The 14,064-nt window shown below is 42.1% G+C and overlaps 2 protein-coding genes across 3 annotated transcripts; both read left to right on the top strand.

The window, feature by feature from the left end:
• Positions 1 to 624: 624 nt before the first annotated feature.
• On the top strand, positions 625 to 8,754 carry LOC111847940 (serine/threonine-protein phosphatase 2A catalytic subunit alpha isoform). Its single transcript, XM_023819570.2, has 7 exons — positions 625 to 1,017; positions 5,531 to 5,740; positions 6,432 to 6,605; positions 6,987 to 7,076; positions 7,169 to 7,330; positions 7,613 to 7,731; positions 7,949 to 8,754. Exons 1-7 carry the CDS (start codon positions 916 to 918, stop codon positions 8,019 to 8,021), a joined length of 930 nt encoding a protein of 309 aa, XP_023675338.1. The 5' UTR covers positions 625 to 915; the 3' UTR covers positions 8,022 to 8,754.
• A 2,371-nt stretch (positions 8,755 to 11,125) lies between these two features.
• Positions 11,126 to 13,726, top strand: LOC111847937 (S-phase kinase-associated protein 1). 2 transcript variants are annotated; one of them, XM_023819565.2, is made up of 6 exons: positions 11,126 to 11,284; positions 11,709 to 11,805; positions 12,105 to 12,178; positions 12,521 to 12,664; positions 12,897 to 13,037; positions 13,152 to 13,726. In XM_023819565.2, the coding sequence occupies exons 2-6, from the start codon at positions 11,709 to 11,711 to the stop codon at positions 13,185 to 13,187; spliced, it is 492 nt and encodes a 163-aa protein (XP_023675333.1). In that variant the 5' UTR covers positions 11,126 to 11,284; the 3' UTR covers positions 13,188 to 13,726. The 2 variants fall into 2 exon arrangements, with proteins under 2 accessions (XP_023675333.1, XP_072573801.1); XM_072717700.1 differs by lacking the exon at positions 11,126 to 11,284 and adding an exon at positions 11,317 to 11,440.
• The last annotated feature ends 338 nt before the right edge of the window (positions 13,727 to 14,064 follow it).

Raw genomic sequence — 14,064 nt, forward strand, 5'->3', positions numbered from 1 at the left:
CATACATGTGTGTGCAGACGTGTATCGGATTGAGAATCCCACTCCAGCCAGCTGACCAAAGTTGGCAGCCCCGCGTAAAGAAAGTGCATCCGTTTTACATGATGATAATGTGATCATCATGCAAAATACTGGTTTATTTCTTTGAGATACAGTATAGGCATACTGGGATTAGAAATATTGGGCTAGTTTCAGCTCCCAATAAGGAGACCTAGGGCTGGAGATTTTTGCTGGACCTGGCCACACTGTCTGTAGGATTTGCATACTACCCCAACACTTTTGATGTAGCTAATTTTAGGTTTCTAATGAGAAAATATAGATTTGCTGCAAGATTTCTTGCGTGAGCGTTAGAGTCTCAGTGTGAGTGCCACGCCAAGAAGCATGAGAGTTAACAAACCTGTAGAAAGTGAGATGCGTCCGTGTTCAATATCGAGTTAAGCTAAATCAAAATGTCTACAAAATTTCTCTTTTTGTATGTTTGAATTTGCATCCCTACATCTGTCAGAAATCCTGTCAGAAATCGTGGAGCCTGCGTGACTGGAGTCCTGCGGGAGTACCTCCCAGCCAAATGGCGGCAGCAGTTTAATGTGTGACAGCCTTCGGGGCACTTCGGCGAGGAAGCGAGAAAGGGGGCCGGTGACGTCAAGCGGGGAAGCGGGTGGGAGCTGTTTTCCATTTTGGTGCTTTGATTTGCGCCCCCCCCCCCTTTCACTGGTAATTATTCCTCCTCGCCAGTGTCGCGTGCGGCTTTCGCGCTGATCGAGGCCACATCAGCTCGTCGTTGTACTTCGATGTGGGAGAAAGGACAGGAAAGAGAGTAGCTTGCCTTCGTATCCTCGCCTCATTTTCCCTCCCCGGTAACCTCTGTCTAAGGAGAGAGCTGGCTTGTGTTCGCTAGCTTGTCGCCGAGAGCCAGCCATGGATGAGAAGGCGTTCACGAAGGAGCTGGATCAGTGGATCGAGCAGCTCAACGAATGCAAACAGTTGTCGGAAGGTCAAGTCAAGACGCTATGTGAGAAGGTAACGTCTCTGGCCGCGCTTCGCCGTCACTCCTTCCCGGTGTTGGCGCGCCGTTCGCTGTGCCTTCGCCGCCCATGCTGGGGGAAGATGGCGGAATCGGTGTGCCGTGCAGCCGGCGCCGTCTGCTTTCACTGTTAACTGAGTCCAGTGATCATGATGGGTCACTGTCCATTGAGGGCGACCTGCAAAGGCCTCGCCGGTGGAATCGCCTCATTTTCCCATTTTGTCTTGTGGCTGCTCTCTAAGGGGCGTTTTTGAAAGCGGCCGCTGCTGCTCCGCTGCCATACCAAGGGCGACCCCCGGCCCCACAGTGCTTATTAAACTGCATGTAAGGCTAATAAATGCGTCTCCCTGATCATTTGAACTAGCGGTGCAATTGCACAGGCTTCGTTTTATGCGGTCAGATTTTCTCACCAGTCTTACATTTTAATCCATGCCTTAGAAATTTGTAGTCTAATAAGTCGATTGCGGCCGGCCGTCTAACTTGCAGGGTAACGTCGCAATGACGGTTTAAGTGCAAATTCAATATTTTTAAAAAAAGCATTTCGTGTTTAACCCAGGATATCGCTAAAATGGCGGCGATAACGGTTGAACGGACCATTCCCCCCTAATATCGTATCGTATCGTACTTGGTAATTAGTTTTATCATTGATTTATATGGTTCATTCACGTGCATGGCATTGTAACTAGCGGATGATGCAATGCATTGGACACAGCAAGCCCATGGAAACGTAGCTAAATAATACACACATAAATGAATAATATACTGTCTTTGCTGTTGTCTGTCAGCTGAGCTGACTGGGTTATAAATGCAGCATCATTGAAACCATACACATCAGCTGTACCTGTATAATACAATAGAACGCCATAATACTAAAAATGAATCGTATAGATATGTGCCCTTAGACTCTTGTAGGAGTGTAGCTTATCTGTCAGGTTACATTGATTTAAGGATTTTTGTTTACTGTCTGATTCCTGCATCTCAGGATGATCACCGTTAAATCGAAGGCTTAACAAGAATACGCCATATAACAGGCATTCATAATGATAACAATAATAATAATGTGCATGCATGTCCGTGTGTGCATGTTTACACGTATAATATACACATTGCATGCATCGAGTAGGACTGGACGGTATTGCAATGCGATATTTGAAAATTTCGCATTAAATTTTACGATATTTATCAAACTAAAAAATAAGTTAAAAAATTTACCCAAAATGAGCTATAGCCAGATGGAACCTACCTATCAGTCGAGTCTGTCGATTAAGTTGCTACAGGTTGTGCCAACAGACACAAAGCAGTGCTGAGATGTTGTTGCCTTCTGCCCAATATCGTCTCTTTGGAATCCAAAGTACAGTTATTGTATTTCCATACAGCAGTGGAAGAATGTCATTTGGTGACCAGTTCTTGTTGATTTTTCCCCTCCTCGCTCATTTTTGTAAAATTTCACAAATGTACCACACAGGCTATCAGTGAGTCTGACAGCAGTCTGATAACTAAAAGTCCGGGAGGGCAACAAGAGTTCATACCAGAGCCTGTATCACGAAGCAGGATTTCTTGTTTAGCCGGGTAACTTGTCAGATTTATTGTAATCTGGGCTAAATGTAAGTGAACAAAGGTAAAGTCCATTTAAACTGGGGTACCTTAAATCTGACAAGTTAACCTGCCTACACCTGCTTTGTCATACAGGCCCAAACTAGACAGTCTTAACTATCATTAAATTGTAGAGCTTGTTATAAATTGTAGAATTAAGGTTGTTGCACAACTCGTGCTGACTTCAGCCCCCATGGGAACATTCAGAGAAGGCTTCATCCAGTCACAAGTTTGGTGCCGTTCCCCTTCTAAGTGATTTATGGAGCGCTGATTCGTTATGAAAAGTGGCATTGTGAAATAAAAGCTCATTCTGAAAATTGTCATTAGGAAATATGTCCGTATGAAAAGATGAATTTTTATTATGAAATATTGGAGTTATATAACTGATCATTATGTTGCAATTTGAGCATTATGACATTCTATATAATAGATTTGCAGCATATTCTTGAAAAGACACAATGTGCAGTTTGATAGTGTTAGTGAAGCCTGCAGATGCAAACCAAGAATTGCTATTGGAAATGGAAGTAGAGAGTATTGATTGTGTTTGTCTTGGGGTTGGGACTCAGTGATGCCTGTTATGTTATGGGGTTAGGGGTGGGCAGTGCAATGGTATCAGTCATTACCAGTGTAATTGTGTGCCATGGTATGGATTTGCACTATACCATTAACACTGCAAGAAATGAACAGCCTAATTATACAACAGCCTATTTTATTTTCTTCAAAGCTTCAACTGTAATCTGAATACTTGTCCTTATATAGTACATGTAAGCGGTTTATCTGTGTTGTGTGAATTTTCCATTAAACACTCTCTGACGCCATGTAGCAAATTAACAAATTCAAAATAAACAGATTTTGTGTAATTATACACATTTTAAAAAAATAACCTGGCTACATATATGTAGTACAAAATTAAAAACTAAAGCATATAAACTAAATCAACATATACAGGACTGTCACAGAAAATTAGAATATTGTGATAAAGTTCTTTATTGTCCGTAATGCAATTAAAAAAACAAAAATGTCATACATTCTGGATTCATTACACATCAACTGAAATATTGCAAGCCTTTTATTGTTTTAATAGTGCTGATTATGCCATACAGCTTAGGAAAACTCAAAAATCCTATGTCAAAAAATTAGAATATCATGAAAAACTATACTAGCAGGCTATTTAACTAATCACTTGAATCGTCTAATTAACTCGAAACACCTGCAAGGGTTTCCCTGAGCCTTTAAAAACAGTCAGCTTGGTTCAGTAAACTAAATCACAAGTATGGGGAAGACTGCTGACCTGACTGCTGTCCAGAGGACCATCATTGACACTCTCCATCAGGAGGGTAAGACACAAAAAGAAATCTCCAAAAGAGCAGGCTGTTCACAGAGTGCAGTTTCAAAGCACATTCACAAAAAGTCTGTTGGAAGGAAGAAATGTGGCAGGAAACGCTGCACAACCAAGAGAGAGGACCGCAGACTTAACAGCATTGTGAAGAAGAGCCGCTTCCAGAATTTGGGTGAGCTTCAAAGACAGTGGACTGAAGCCGGAGTTCAGGTATCAAAAGCCACTGTTCACAGACGTGTCCGGGAAATGGGCTACAATAGCCGTATTCCCATGGTCAAGCCACTCCTGAACTCAAGACAACGGAAGAAGCGTCTGACCTGGGCTATGGAAAAGAAGCACTGGACAATTGCAGAGTGGTCCAGAGTCCTGTTTTCAGATGAAAGCAAGTTTTGTATTTCATTTGGAAGTCAAGGCGCTAGAGTCTGGAGGAAGGCTGGAGAGGAGCAAAATCCAAGTTGCTTGAAATCCAGTGTGAAGTTCCCACAGTCAGCAATGGTTTGGGGAGCTGTGTCAGCTGCTGGTGTTGGTCCGTTGTGTTTCATCAAGTCCAGAGTCAATGCAGCTGTGTACCAAGAGATTTTGGAGCACTACATGCTTCCATCTGTTGAACAGCTCTATGGAGATAATGATTTCATTTTCCAGCATGATCTGGCACCTGCCCACAGTGCCAAAACCACCAGTAACTGGTGTATTGACCATGGCATCACTGTCCTCGATTGGCCTGCCAACTCCCCTGACCTGAACCCTATAGAGAATTTGTGGGGTATTGTGAAGAGGAAGCTGAAACACACCAGACCCAATAATGCAGTTGAGCTAAAGGCCGCTATTGAAGCATCCTGGGCATCCATAACACATCAGCAATGCCACAGGTTGATTGCCTCCATGCCACGCCGAATTGATGCAGTAATCCGTGCAAAAGGATTCCCAACCAAGTACTGAGTGCATTAATTGACATTTTCAAATGTTTGATTTTGTTTTGCTGTTACAAATCTTATTTTTTTACTTGGACTGAGGAAATATTCTAATTTTCTGAGATGGGATTTTTGAGTTTTCCTAAGCTGTATGGCATAATCAGCACTATTAAAACAATAAAAGGCTTGCAATATTTCAGTTGATGTGTAATGAATCCAGAATGTATGACATTTTTGTTTTTTTAATTGCATTACAGACAATAAAGAACTTTATCACAATATTCTAATTTTCTGTGACAGTCCTGTATATGCCCTGCTGTCTTCATGCAAGGTGTGTGGTGAAATGCACAACTCCCCAGTTAACACTAGAACTGCTGTTTCCCACGTCAATGAAAGTCTAACCCCTTTAACCTCCAAGCCAGACGTACTTCTGGGTATGCAGCCCTTTGTGAAAGCTAATGTGCCATTAGTGTTAATACCAGCAGCGAATCTAACGCCTCAACCAATGTTCCTGAAATTATAAAGCGTAAAAGTTTTCAAAAGCAGTATGTACATATAAAATGTTGGATACATGGACGTAGTTTATTGGTGATTTCATGTCCGTGTGCAAACTTGTCTCAAATTGAGACAAATTGTCATTTTGTCAAATTGTCATTTTTCTTCCAGGCTAAGGAAATCCTAACGAAGGAGTCCAATGTGCAGGAGGTGAGGTGTCCGGTCACAGTATGTGGAGACGTCCATGGCCAATTCCATGACCTGATGGAGCTCTTCAAAATCGGAGGGAAATCGCCAGACACAAACTACCTTTTTATGGGTGATTATGTTGACAGAGGGTACTACTCTGTGGAAACAGTCACACTGCTTGTCACCCTGAAGGTAAGGTAAAGCCACCTTGGGATTTACTCTCAGACCCCTGATATGTATAGCAGAAGTACTGTAACATGGTAACGAGAAACTGATAATCGAATAATATACTGAATTGGAAACAGTGATACTGGATGGTGGGGGGTGGGGGTGGGAGATAAATCCTTTTTAAATGAGTAGAGTAGCATTTTCAGGAGATGATTACTGTCTTTGCCTGTCACTTGGGTACTCTGAGTCCTAATCTACTCATTTCAGAATTATGTTATTTTTGTTGTTTTTCTTGTGTGTGAAACGGCCTTAAGGCTTGTGTGTATAGAAATATGAAGGCATACATCACAAAAAGCCAGTTAAAATAACTAACCGCTTCTCAGAGCCAAAACATGTTTTGAATTGGTACTTTTAGGGCGCATTTCAAATCTGAATGGTTTTTAAGCCACTAACCCTTTCAGCAGCATCTGTAGCTCTTCCTATTGCTGGCACACAGGAGGCAAAGCGTAGAGGGTAATATCTGACCACGCTTTGTGTGGCTCATGGCCTGTGGGCCGCTTTGCAGGGCCCTGTGTTCTATCGCCCAGGTTACAGGGTTAATTCCTGTTAATATTTCTTTCCTATAACTATTTTAGGTAAATGTCGCTGTAATAAATTTGCCATTTCGTTATTTTTATAAATTCACCTAAAAATCGCACCCCCCTCCCCGTTTCAGGTTAGATACCGTGAACGTATCACGATTCTTCGAGGGAACCACGAAAGCAGACAAATTACACAAGTATATGGCTTTTATGATGAGTGTTTAAGGAAATACGGCAATGCGAATGTGTGGAAGTACTTCACGGACCTCTTCGATTACCTTCCCCTCACTGCTCTGGTAGACGGTCAGGTAAGAATGTGTCTCTTCCTTTTAACTGTTTTCATGTACAGGTATCTATTGACTTTCATCTGTTTCCTACCGGAGGTTCGGACATAATCTGGACAAACCTCGATCATTACAGGGGCAAGGTCATATATACTGTACAACATAAGATACCATATTGCGCAAATTTAAGTACACAGCTGTAGAGGCACCATATTCGGTTTGTTTTGGTTCTTGCCGCGCACGTGGTAAAATACGTCCACTAATGTCTTCTTTGTGCGTCTCTCAATAAATTGCATTGAGGTTTCTATGGGACATAAGTATGAGCGGATGTTACTCGATACAATGTAAGTCTGCCCTTGACAGGACTTCAGTCTAAATGGTGCGTGATCCATTCTTATTTGTTAGATTTTCTGCCTTCATGGAGGACTGTCACCATCTATAGACACGCTAGACCACATCCGAGCGCTGGATCGCTTGCAGGAAGTCCCACATGAGGTATGGCGCCCCCTAGCCTTTGAGCTGTGTGCTGCGTCGCCACCACTGCACATACAGTCCTACGGACTGGTGTTGAAATCTCGCTGCTTCAGGGACCCATGTGTGACCTGCTGTGGTCCGACCCGGACGATCGCGGAGGTTGGGGCATCTCCCCAAGGGGTGCTGGCTACACCTTTGGGCAGGACATCTCTGAGACGTTCAACCACGCCAACGGCCTTACCTTGGTGTCAAGGGCTCACCAGCTGGTGATGGAGGTGAGCTGTGTGCGCCCAGGCCATCTTCTGTTTCGAGACACCGTTACCTTTGATATGTGGCTGCAGTTGACCCCAAATTTGATTCATAAAACGTGCTTCTAGGCAGCTAGAAACCGTAGAAGCTGAAGGTGTTTCTCTGCTGGTCCTGCTGTTTAAACACCTTCCGCTCAAAGCCTGCTTCTAAAGCAGGGTTTCTCAGCCGGAGATTGAAAATGTCATTCCTTGATGTGCATGTTTACCAGCTGTCATGTTTTCAAACGGCTTTTCTGCTTTTTATTACAGGGATACAACTGGTGTCACGACCGCAATGTTGTAACAATATTTAGTGCACCAAATTACTGTTATCGCTGTGGCAACCAGGCCGCCATTATGGAACTTGATGACACTCTTAAATACTCTTTGTAAGTATTTTGAGTTGGTTTTCATGTTTTTAATACTGCTTATTGTATACAAGCAACCATTTGATTGTTGTAATGTTCAACACTTCCAGCTACTGTTTCAAATTATGGAGTCTTGATGTTCTGCCTTTAGGCACTGATTATGCTTCTGTCCTTTTTGTGTGTGTGTGTGTGCGTGTGCGTGTGCGTGTGTGCGTGTATCCGTGCGTGCCATGCACAGCCTGCAGTTCGACCCGGCACCCCGCAGAGGAGAGCCCCATGTGACACGTCGAACTCCAGACTACTTCCTGTAAAAGGGCCGTCCATCTTTGTGCCTCTCCAGCACTGCTACAAGTATTAGTCATGGTGTGAGAAGACTGCAGAAGGGCAACAGTATAAAAGCAATTTAAGTAATCTGGAGTCACCTACATTTTGGACCAAAAGGTGTGCCATATTCAAAATGTGAAGCAAAAGCCTCTGTCCAGCATTTAGACCTTGAAAGATATGCACTGCTTTTGTGCATGCTCCACTGCGAACCAGATCTGTTATGTCACGTTCATGCTAGCTCTGTTAATTTGCATTCTTAGTCATTCTTGAAACTGAAAATATGACCTTGGGACCTTGTAATTAGATCTGACTCCTATAGTTAAAGTTTGGCTGTGCACTGGGCTTGACTGCTGGGAGCAGAAAGATCAGCAGTGAGTATTGCTTTTCCTGCTGGTATACTGGTGTACAAAGGCCTGTTCTGTGTGAAGTCCCTCTCTTGGGGATTACTAAGTAGAATTTGTTTGTCTGCACTTTGCACATTCATTTTTATCACGTTTCACAGTTTTGCTGAACTTTTTTCCCCCCTCTTTGTTACTCATGTAGAAATTATATGCAGCTATTTCCATCATCTGTGAAGACATTCTTGAAGGCGCCCAATTCCAATTTGTAGAGTAGATGGGGAAGCGAGTTATTGTGGGGAATGGTAATCCTAACACTTATGGGCTGTTGTATGTATTGAAGGCTCTGTGAATATAATAAAGTTGAGGTTGCTCCTTCAAACTGTAGTGTGATTTGATTTTGTTATAATTCATATCTATATAAATTGCTCCTGGTGCCATTTAGATAGCCAACCCAGCCCTGATTGTGGTAAGATCTCCACACTCTTTCCTGACTCCACCCCTAGTTGGATGATCTTAAATCTGCACCTATGCATGCAAGGCATTTAAACCCCTGAGACAACTTTAAACCTTTAAACTCCCAAGCAGTAGTGACCAAGCTAAATGGATGATGACATTCATTGCCTGCGTTATTTGCAAAGACCTGCATCTGTACCATGTTGAAAATTAGAGGTTCCGTGACGTGATTCACACACTGTTGGCTGGTGCGAGGAGAATGGTACGGTATGTATGGTGAAGTAGTGTTTAACCCCACTAAGAATTTCAATCGCCGACTAAGTATAACAACACTTTGTTATAAAGTCACACAGGCAACTATAAACTTGAAAATGCTTAACTAAAACTTCTGAAGTATTACTGTTTGGAACAGTCATTTCACAAAAGCACGTGCATGCACATAAACATATGTGGGAGGTTAGTGAGGAAGGGAGATGAGGGGTTGAATCATTGTGGGCCACGCCTTGAGGTGTCCGTGACCCCCCTGTGGTGGTCAGTCGGGGTATCCCTCTCTATTCAAGGCAGCAGAAGAGCAGATGATCTTCCTTCCTCACATCTGTTTTTACGATCAGATTCATCGTGGAAAATGATCGTTTCAATGAAGCAGTGGTCACTGGTAATATTCTGTATCGTTTGAGGAGTTTGATTAGATGTGAGAAAATCGCGTCCACATCATTGTCTTTGAGGTGCCTCAGCACAGCTTCCAAATTGCTGGATGGAAGAGACCAGGAGGAGTGGAACATCTTGAGTTCCGTCACAACATTTTCTTCCTCTGCATCATTAAATTGGCACACATGCCTAACAGATATGACACATGACAGTGTTGCCCTGACTTTCCAATGACTTTGCACAGTAAAGCAGTGAGAACCTAAGAGGTCTGACCAAGTTGGGGTGTGATCATTCCGCATGAATCCCTAGTGTAGCTCCTGGGAGAGTCTACTAGGAAAGTCAAAGGACACCTTCCCTGGGAGTTCTCCTCCAGGATTTGGGCTTGGCAGTCCTCTGTAGCAGACTGGCAGCCGAACATAGTAATTTGAGGTACCTTCATGCATCTGAATTGTCCTGATGTTTCAGCTGGTACCTGAATGCCAGCCCCCTCAGCTTACCCTTCTGCTTTTGTAAAAAACACCTTGAACTCTTTATGTTTCCTCATTACATTCATTCTTTTGGTGACTCCCTCCACAAAGGTTAATGATGCTGACAAATCAATGTCTTTTCTCTAAAGTGAAGCAAATACAATCACAATCATGCTGAACATATCATATCAATCAAGTGGAATGGATTCTTTCGCAAAGCAATAGAAACAGCGCTGGGTGAACTAATATTTTATGTTAAATGTGGGGGGCAAACAAATAATTATGCAATGTGAGGGGGACATTTAATGGCGGCGACGCCCAGTCATCTGGGACACCCCAGTCCACGTTCATGCTCTAAGGGAGCTGGGAGGGAGCAAAAATGTGGACTGTCTGGCAAAGCATAAAGAGGGGGCAAAAATGTGGACTGGGGACCCGGGATGCATTTCCCAAAAGCACGTTGGCAACTTAGATAGTTAGAACCTTACAACTGAACCATGCAACTAAGTTGCCAGCGCACAAAATGGCATGTAATGTTTATTACATTTAGTAACATATTACTATGTTTTCATGTTACGACGATTAACTTTTTAGAAATCTTTTTTAAGGATAAAAAGAAATATATGAGAAATATATTAGCAACACTAACAGTGATTAGAATCGGAGCTGCCAAGTCTCACGCATCCGGCGTCTCGCTCACGCGAGTAAAATCTTACGGTAAATCTACATCCCATTATAAACCTAAAATCAGCTACGTCCAACGCGTTTGGAGTAGTTTGAAAACCCTACAGACTACTTACAAGACAAAAAAAACTCCTAAATACATGGTAATGGATGTGTAGACTTGTGTCGAATTAAAAATAAGTATAGGCCAACAGCGACACCATCTATTCTACTTGACGTATTTCAGACTTGGTTGATTGTGGCATGACGCCGCGTGGTGTATTTCAATTAACAAAAGATTATTAAGGACATTTCTCCTTTAAACGATGTGTTTCTGTAAGCAACTTTGACGTCAGTTCAATCGATGAGAGCAGTAACCAAACAGGCGGAACACCTATGGCTGCCCTTATATTTGCCTGATTAATAAAATGTAACTATATTATACTTTCTTGTTCACATGTGATTAAATATATGCTACCGCATTTTCGCAAAAAAATGACACAGACTAAAATCACGTGTAAATCAGTAATAAAAGTGTAGGCATCACTAAGCCTTCTATATGAAGCTCACTAACAGAAACGCAGTCGGCCGTACGTCATCTGACAACACTACGGACTGTCGGCGAGACCGAGGCGGCGTGTGGTTTGGCTTCGTTTTTGGGTCGAAATCTTTTCAATAGGAGTAAGTTTTCCCACCTTATCCATGTTCTCGTTGGCAGTCATATGTAATGTAAATATTCTGTAGTCCGAGGAATAGCTGGTATTGTTTCGTCAGATGTAAAGTGAGGTATTGGCCTTGTTTTCGTACAGCGTACCGCGACTCGCTAACCTGTCCGAGGTAAAAACGTCTTCGTACCTATTTCTAAATGGCTGTTCTGAACATTGTAGTTCTTCAGGAAATGGCTTTTGAATAACACTTTTTAAAAATAGTAAATTATTTAATTGATTTATCATGATGGCTGTGACCTTACATCATGTATGATATCGGGAAGCGGATTAACAATTTAAAAAGTGATGGTAGCTAACGAACTTGATGGAAAACCATCTGCACTGTAAGAGCTGGTATCGTTTGTGTTTGATATCGGGGTTTTTTCTTTTTATAATAGATGCCTACTATTAAACTGCAAAGTTCGGATGGGGAGATATTTGAAGTGGACGTTGAAATTGCGAAACAGTCTGTGACCATAAAAACTATGCTGGAAGGTGAGAGAAACTCTTGGTAACTATTCGAAAACAAGACCTTATTCATGAATTTCATAGCAAACGTTAAAAGGTTTAGTAACACATTTCGAACTTGAACACTTAATGCTGCAATATACCTGAATCATCGAACAATGAGATTTTTCAAAACAATATTTTCCTTGACATGATCTGCAAGGTTGAATTGGTGTATATTTCTGGTAAACATTTGAGGTAGTGTCTATCATAAGGTCTCCATTACTGATGAAATGGTGTTTTTTTCAGGTAGCTATCGGTAATGTGGTATTTTTGTTTTACTGTAGATTTAGGGATGGACGATGAAGGAGATGACGACCCTGTTCCACTTCCTAATGTAAATGCAGCCATCCTTAAAAAGGTACAATATGTATAGCTTGTGAGTTCAGAGGCAGTTCAACTAATCATCCTGTGTATGCGATGCACTCTGTAGGGCAGCGTTCCCCAATCCTGTCCTCAGGGACCACACAGGTCCATGTTTTTGCTCCCTCCCAGCTTCCTACCAAAAACATGGACTGTCTGTGGGTCCCCAAGGACTGGATTGGCAAACACTGTTCTAGGGTGTACATAAAAACATTATTTGGTTTTGATAAAGTGCCTAATGGCAGATATGACCTTTCACCAACGCATGGTTACCCATTTGCTTGTATGACCTAATTTAAATCTTGCTGTTTGTGATGCCTTATTCTTTGGTATGATTAAGGTGATCCAGTGGTGCACTCACCACAAAGATGACCCTCCTCCTCCTGAAGATGATGAGAACAAAGAGAAGAGAACTGATGATATCCCTGTGTGGGACCAGGAGTTCCTAAAAGTTGACCAGGGAACACTTTTTGAACTTATTTTGGTAGGTGTGTCACTAAATGCTTCTGTGTTGATGTCACTAATCTGACTGCATTATGGGACATTGCTTGTTTTCACTGTTTTTTGCTGTCTCAACCGTATGTCACAAACATACTGGGCAGTGAAACAAACCTCGATCACCTGATTATGAAACATTTTAAATGAAGGCTGCTGCTGTTGTCATGTCCAGTTGAGTTGCTGTAACATTTACGTCCTTCTCCTAAAATCTTTTTTAGGCAGCAAACTATTTGGACATTAAGGGATTACTAGATGTGACATGCAAGACTGTTGCAAATATGATCAAAGGTAAAACTCCTGAGGAAATAAGGAAGACATTTAACATTAAAAATGATTTCACTGAAGAAGAAGAAGCACAGGTATGTTGTTCTTTTTTTGTTGCCTTTCCTCACTTTTGAGAAGGGAACGATAAGAGCATCAGTGTTGTCTTGTCAGATGATGCATTTCACTGTCTTGTCTTGTGCTCGTTCCAGGTTCGCAAAGAGAACCAGTGGTGTGAGGAGAAATGAGCTGTGAGGCTTTGCTGAAAGGGTTGCTTCACACCTTAGCTGCACTACTCTGTTGATACACCTTGGTGTTCCTGAAGAAAACCAGAGTGGTATCTCTCGTTTACTCAACGCATGGTTACCCATTTGCTTGTATGACCTAATTTAAAATGCTAGTTTCAGTGCTGTTGTGGAAGGATTAAAGAAATGTGCTTATCTGTAGTGGTAAAGTGGGCTCAGCCTCTGTTGTAACCCCTCATCTGGTTAAATTTTTTTTAAAAAACTGATTTTTTTAAATAAACTGCTTTGTTTGGTTAACTGCAGAATGTACGACTGAAGGACCATGCATACTTTTATTAATGGCACAAGCTGCCTTTCAGTGTAGTACGTGTGTGGCACCCCAACACACTCCAGGTGTGCCCTGCAGACACCTGCCATCTTTGCTTGCTGTTTGGTTCATTTTACACACAGACATTTTATTGGTCGTGCTTAAGTCCTGCAGTTACATTTTTGCGTTGACATCCATGACCTGGAAGAAGAATTAATAAATAAGTTTTAAAATTCCTGAGAGTACGGGTGATGTTTAAGTGTGAGAAATGTTCCTTTGCCTGAATGGAGAATTTCTAGGATTATGTCCGAGACGGACATTTTGACAGCAGTTAGAGCTGATGGTTTTTTTTTTTTTTTTTTTTGAGGCTGCTTTTATTGTGAAAGTCATGCCATTTATATCCTGATAATTTCCATCTAATTCCTTTTCAGGTTTTTCCCTTTTTGCCATTTCATCTATCCACAGACCCCAGGTGTGTGTGCACATGCTGTATTTGTCATAGTGCGCTGGACGTTGTGTGTGAGTGTTTCAGAGGCACCTGATTGCTCTGTTAACATGCTGATATTTTAGTAT

The sequence above is a fragment of the Paramormyrops kingsleyae genome, chromosome 10, assembly GCF_048594095.1.
Source record: "Paramormyrops kingsleyae isolate MSU_618 chromosome 10, PKINGS_0.4, whole genome shotgun sequence".
In the NCBI taxonomy this organism is placed as follows: Eukaryota; Metazoa; Chordata; class Actinopteri; order Osteoglossiformes; family Mormyridae; genus Paramormyrops; species Paramormyrops kingsleyae.

Excerpts from the sequence above, each read along its gene's own strand:
- LOC111847937 (XM_023819565.2), top strand. The coding sequence starts at position 11,709 with ATGCCTACTATTAAACTGCAAAGTTCGGATGGGGAGATATTTGAAGTG. Across the intron at positions 12,179-12,520 it reads ATGCAGCCATCCTTAAAAAG|GTGATCCAGTGGTGCACTCA; the intron begins GTACAATATGTA and ends GGTATGATTAAG. Across the intron at positions 12,665-12,896 it reads CACTTTTTGAACTTATTTTG|GCAGCAAACTATTTGGACAT; the intron begins GTAGGTGTGTCA and ends AATCTTTTTTAG.
- LOC111847940 (XM_023819570.2), top strand. The coding sequence starts at position 916 with ATGGATGAGAAGGCGTTCACGAAGGAGCTGGATCAGTGGATCGAGCAG. Across the intron at positions 1,018-5,530 it reads TCAAGACGCTATGTGAGAAG|GCTAAGGAAATCCTAACGAA; the intron begins GTAACGTCTCTG and ends TTTTTCTTCCAG. Across the intron at positions 6,606-6,986 it reads CTGCTCTGGTAGACGGTCAG|ATTTTCTGCCTTCATGGAGG; the intron begins GTAAGAATGTGT and ends CTTATTTGTTAG.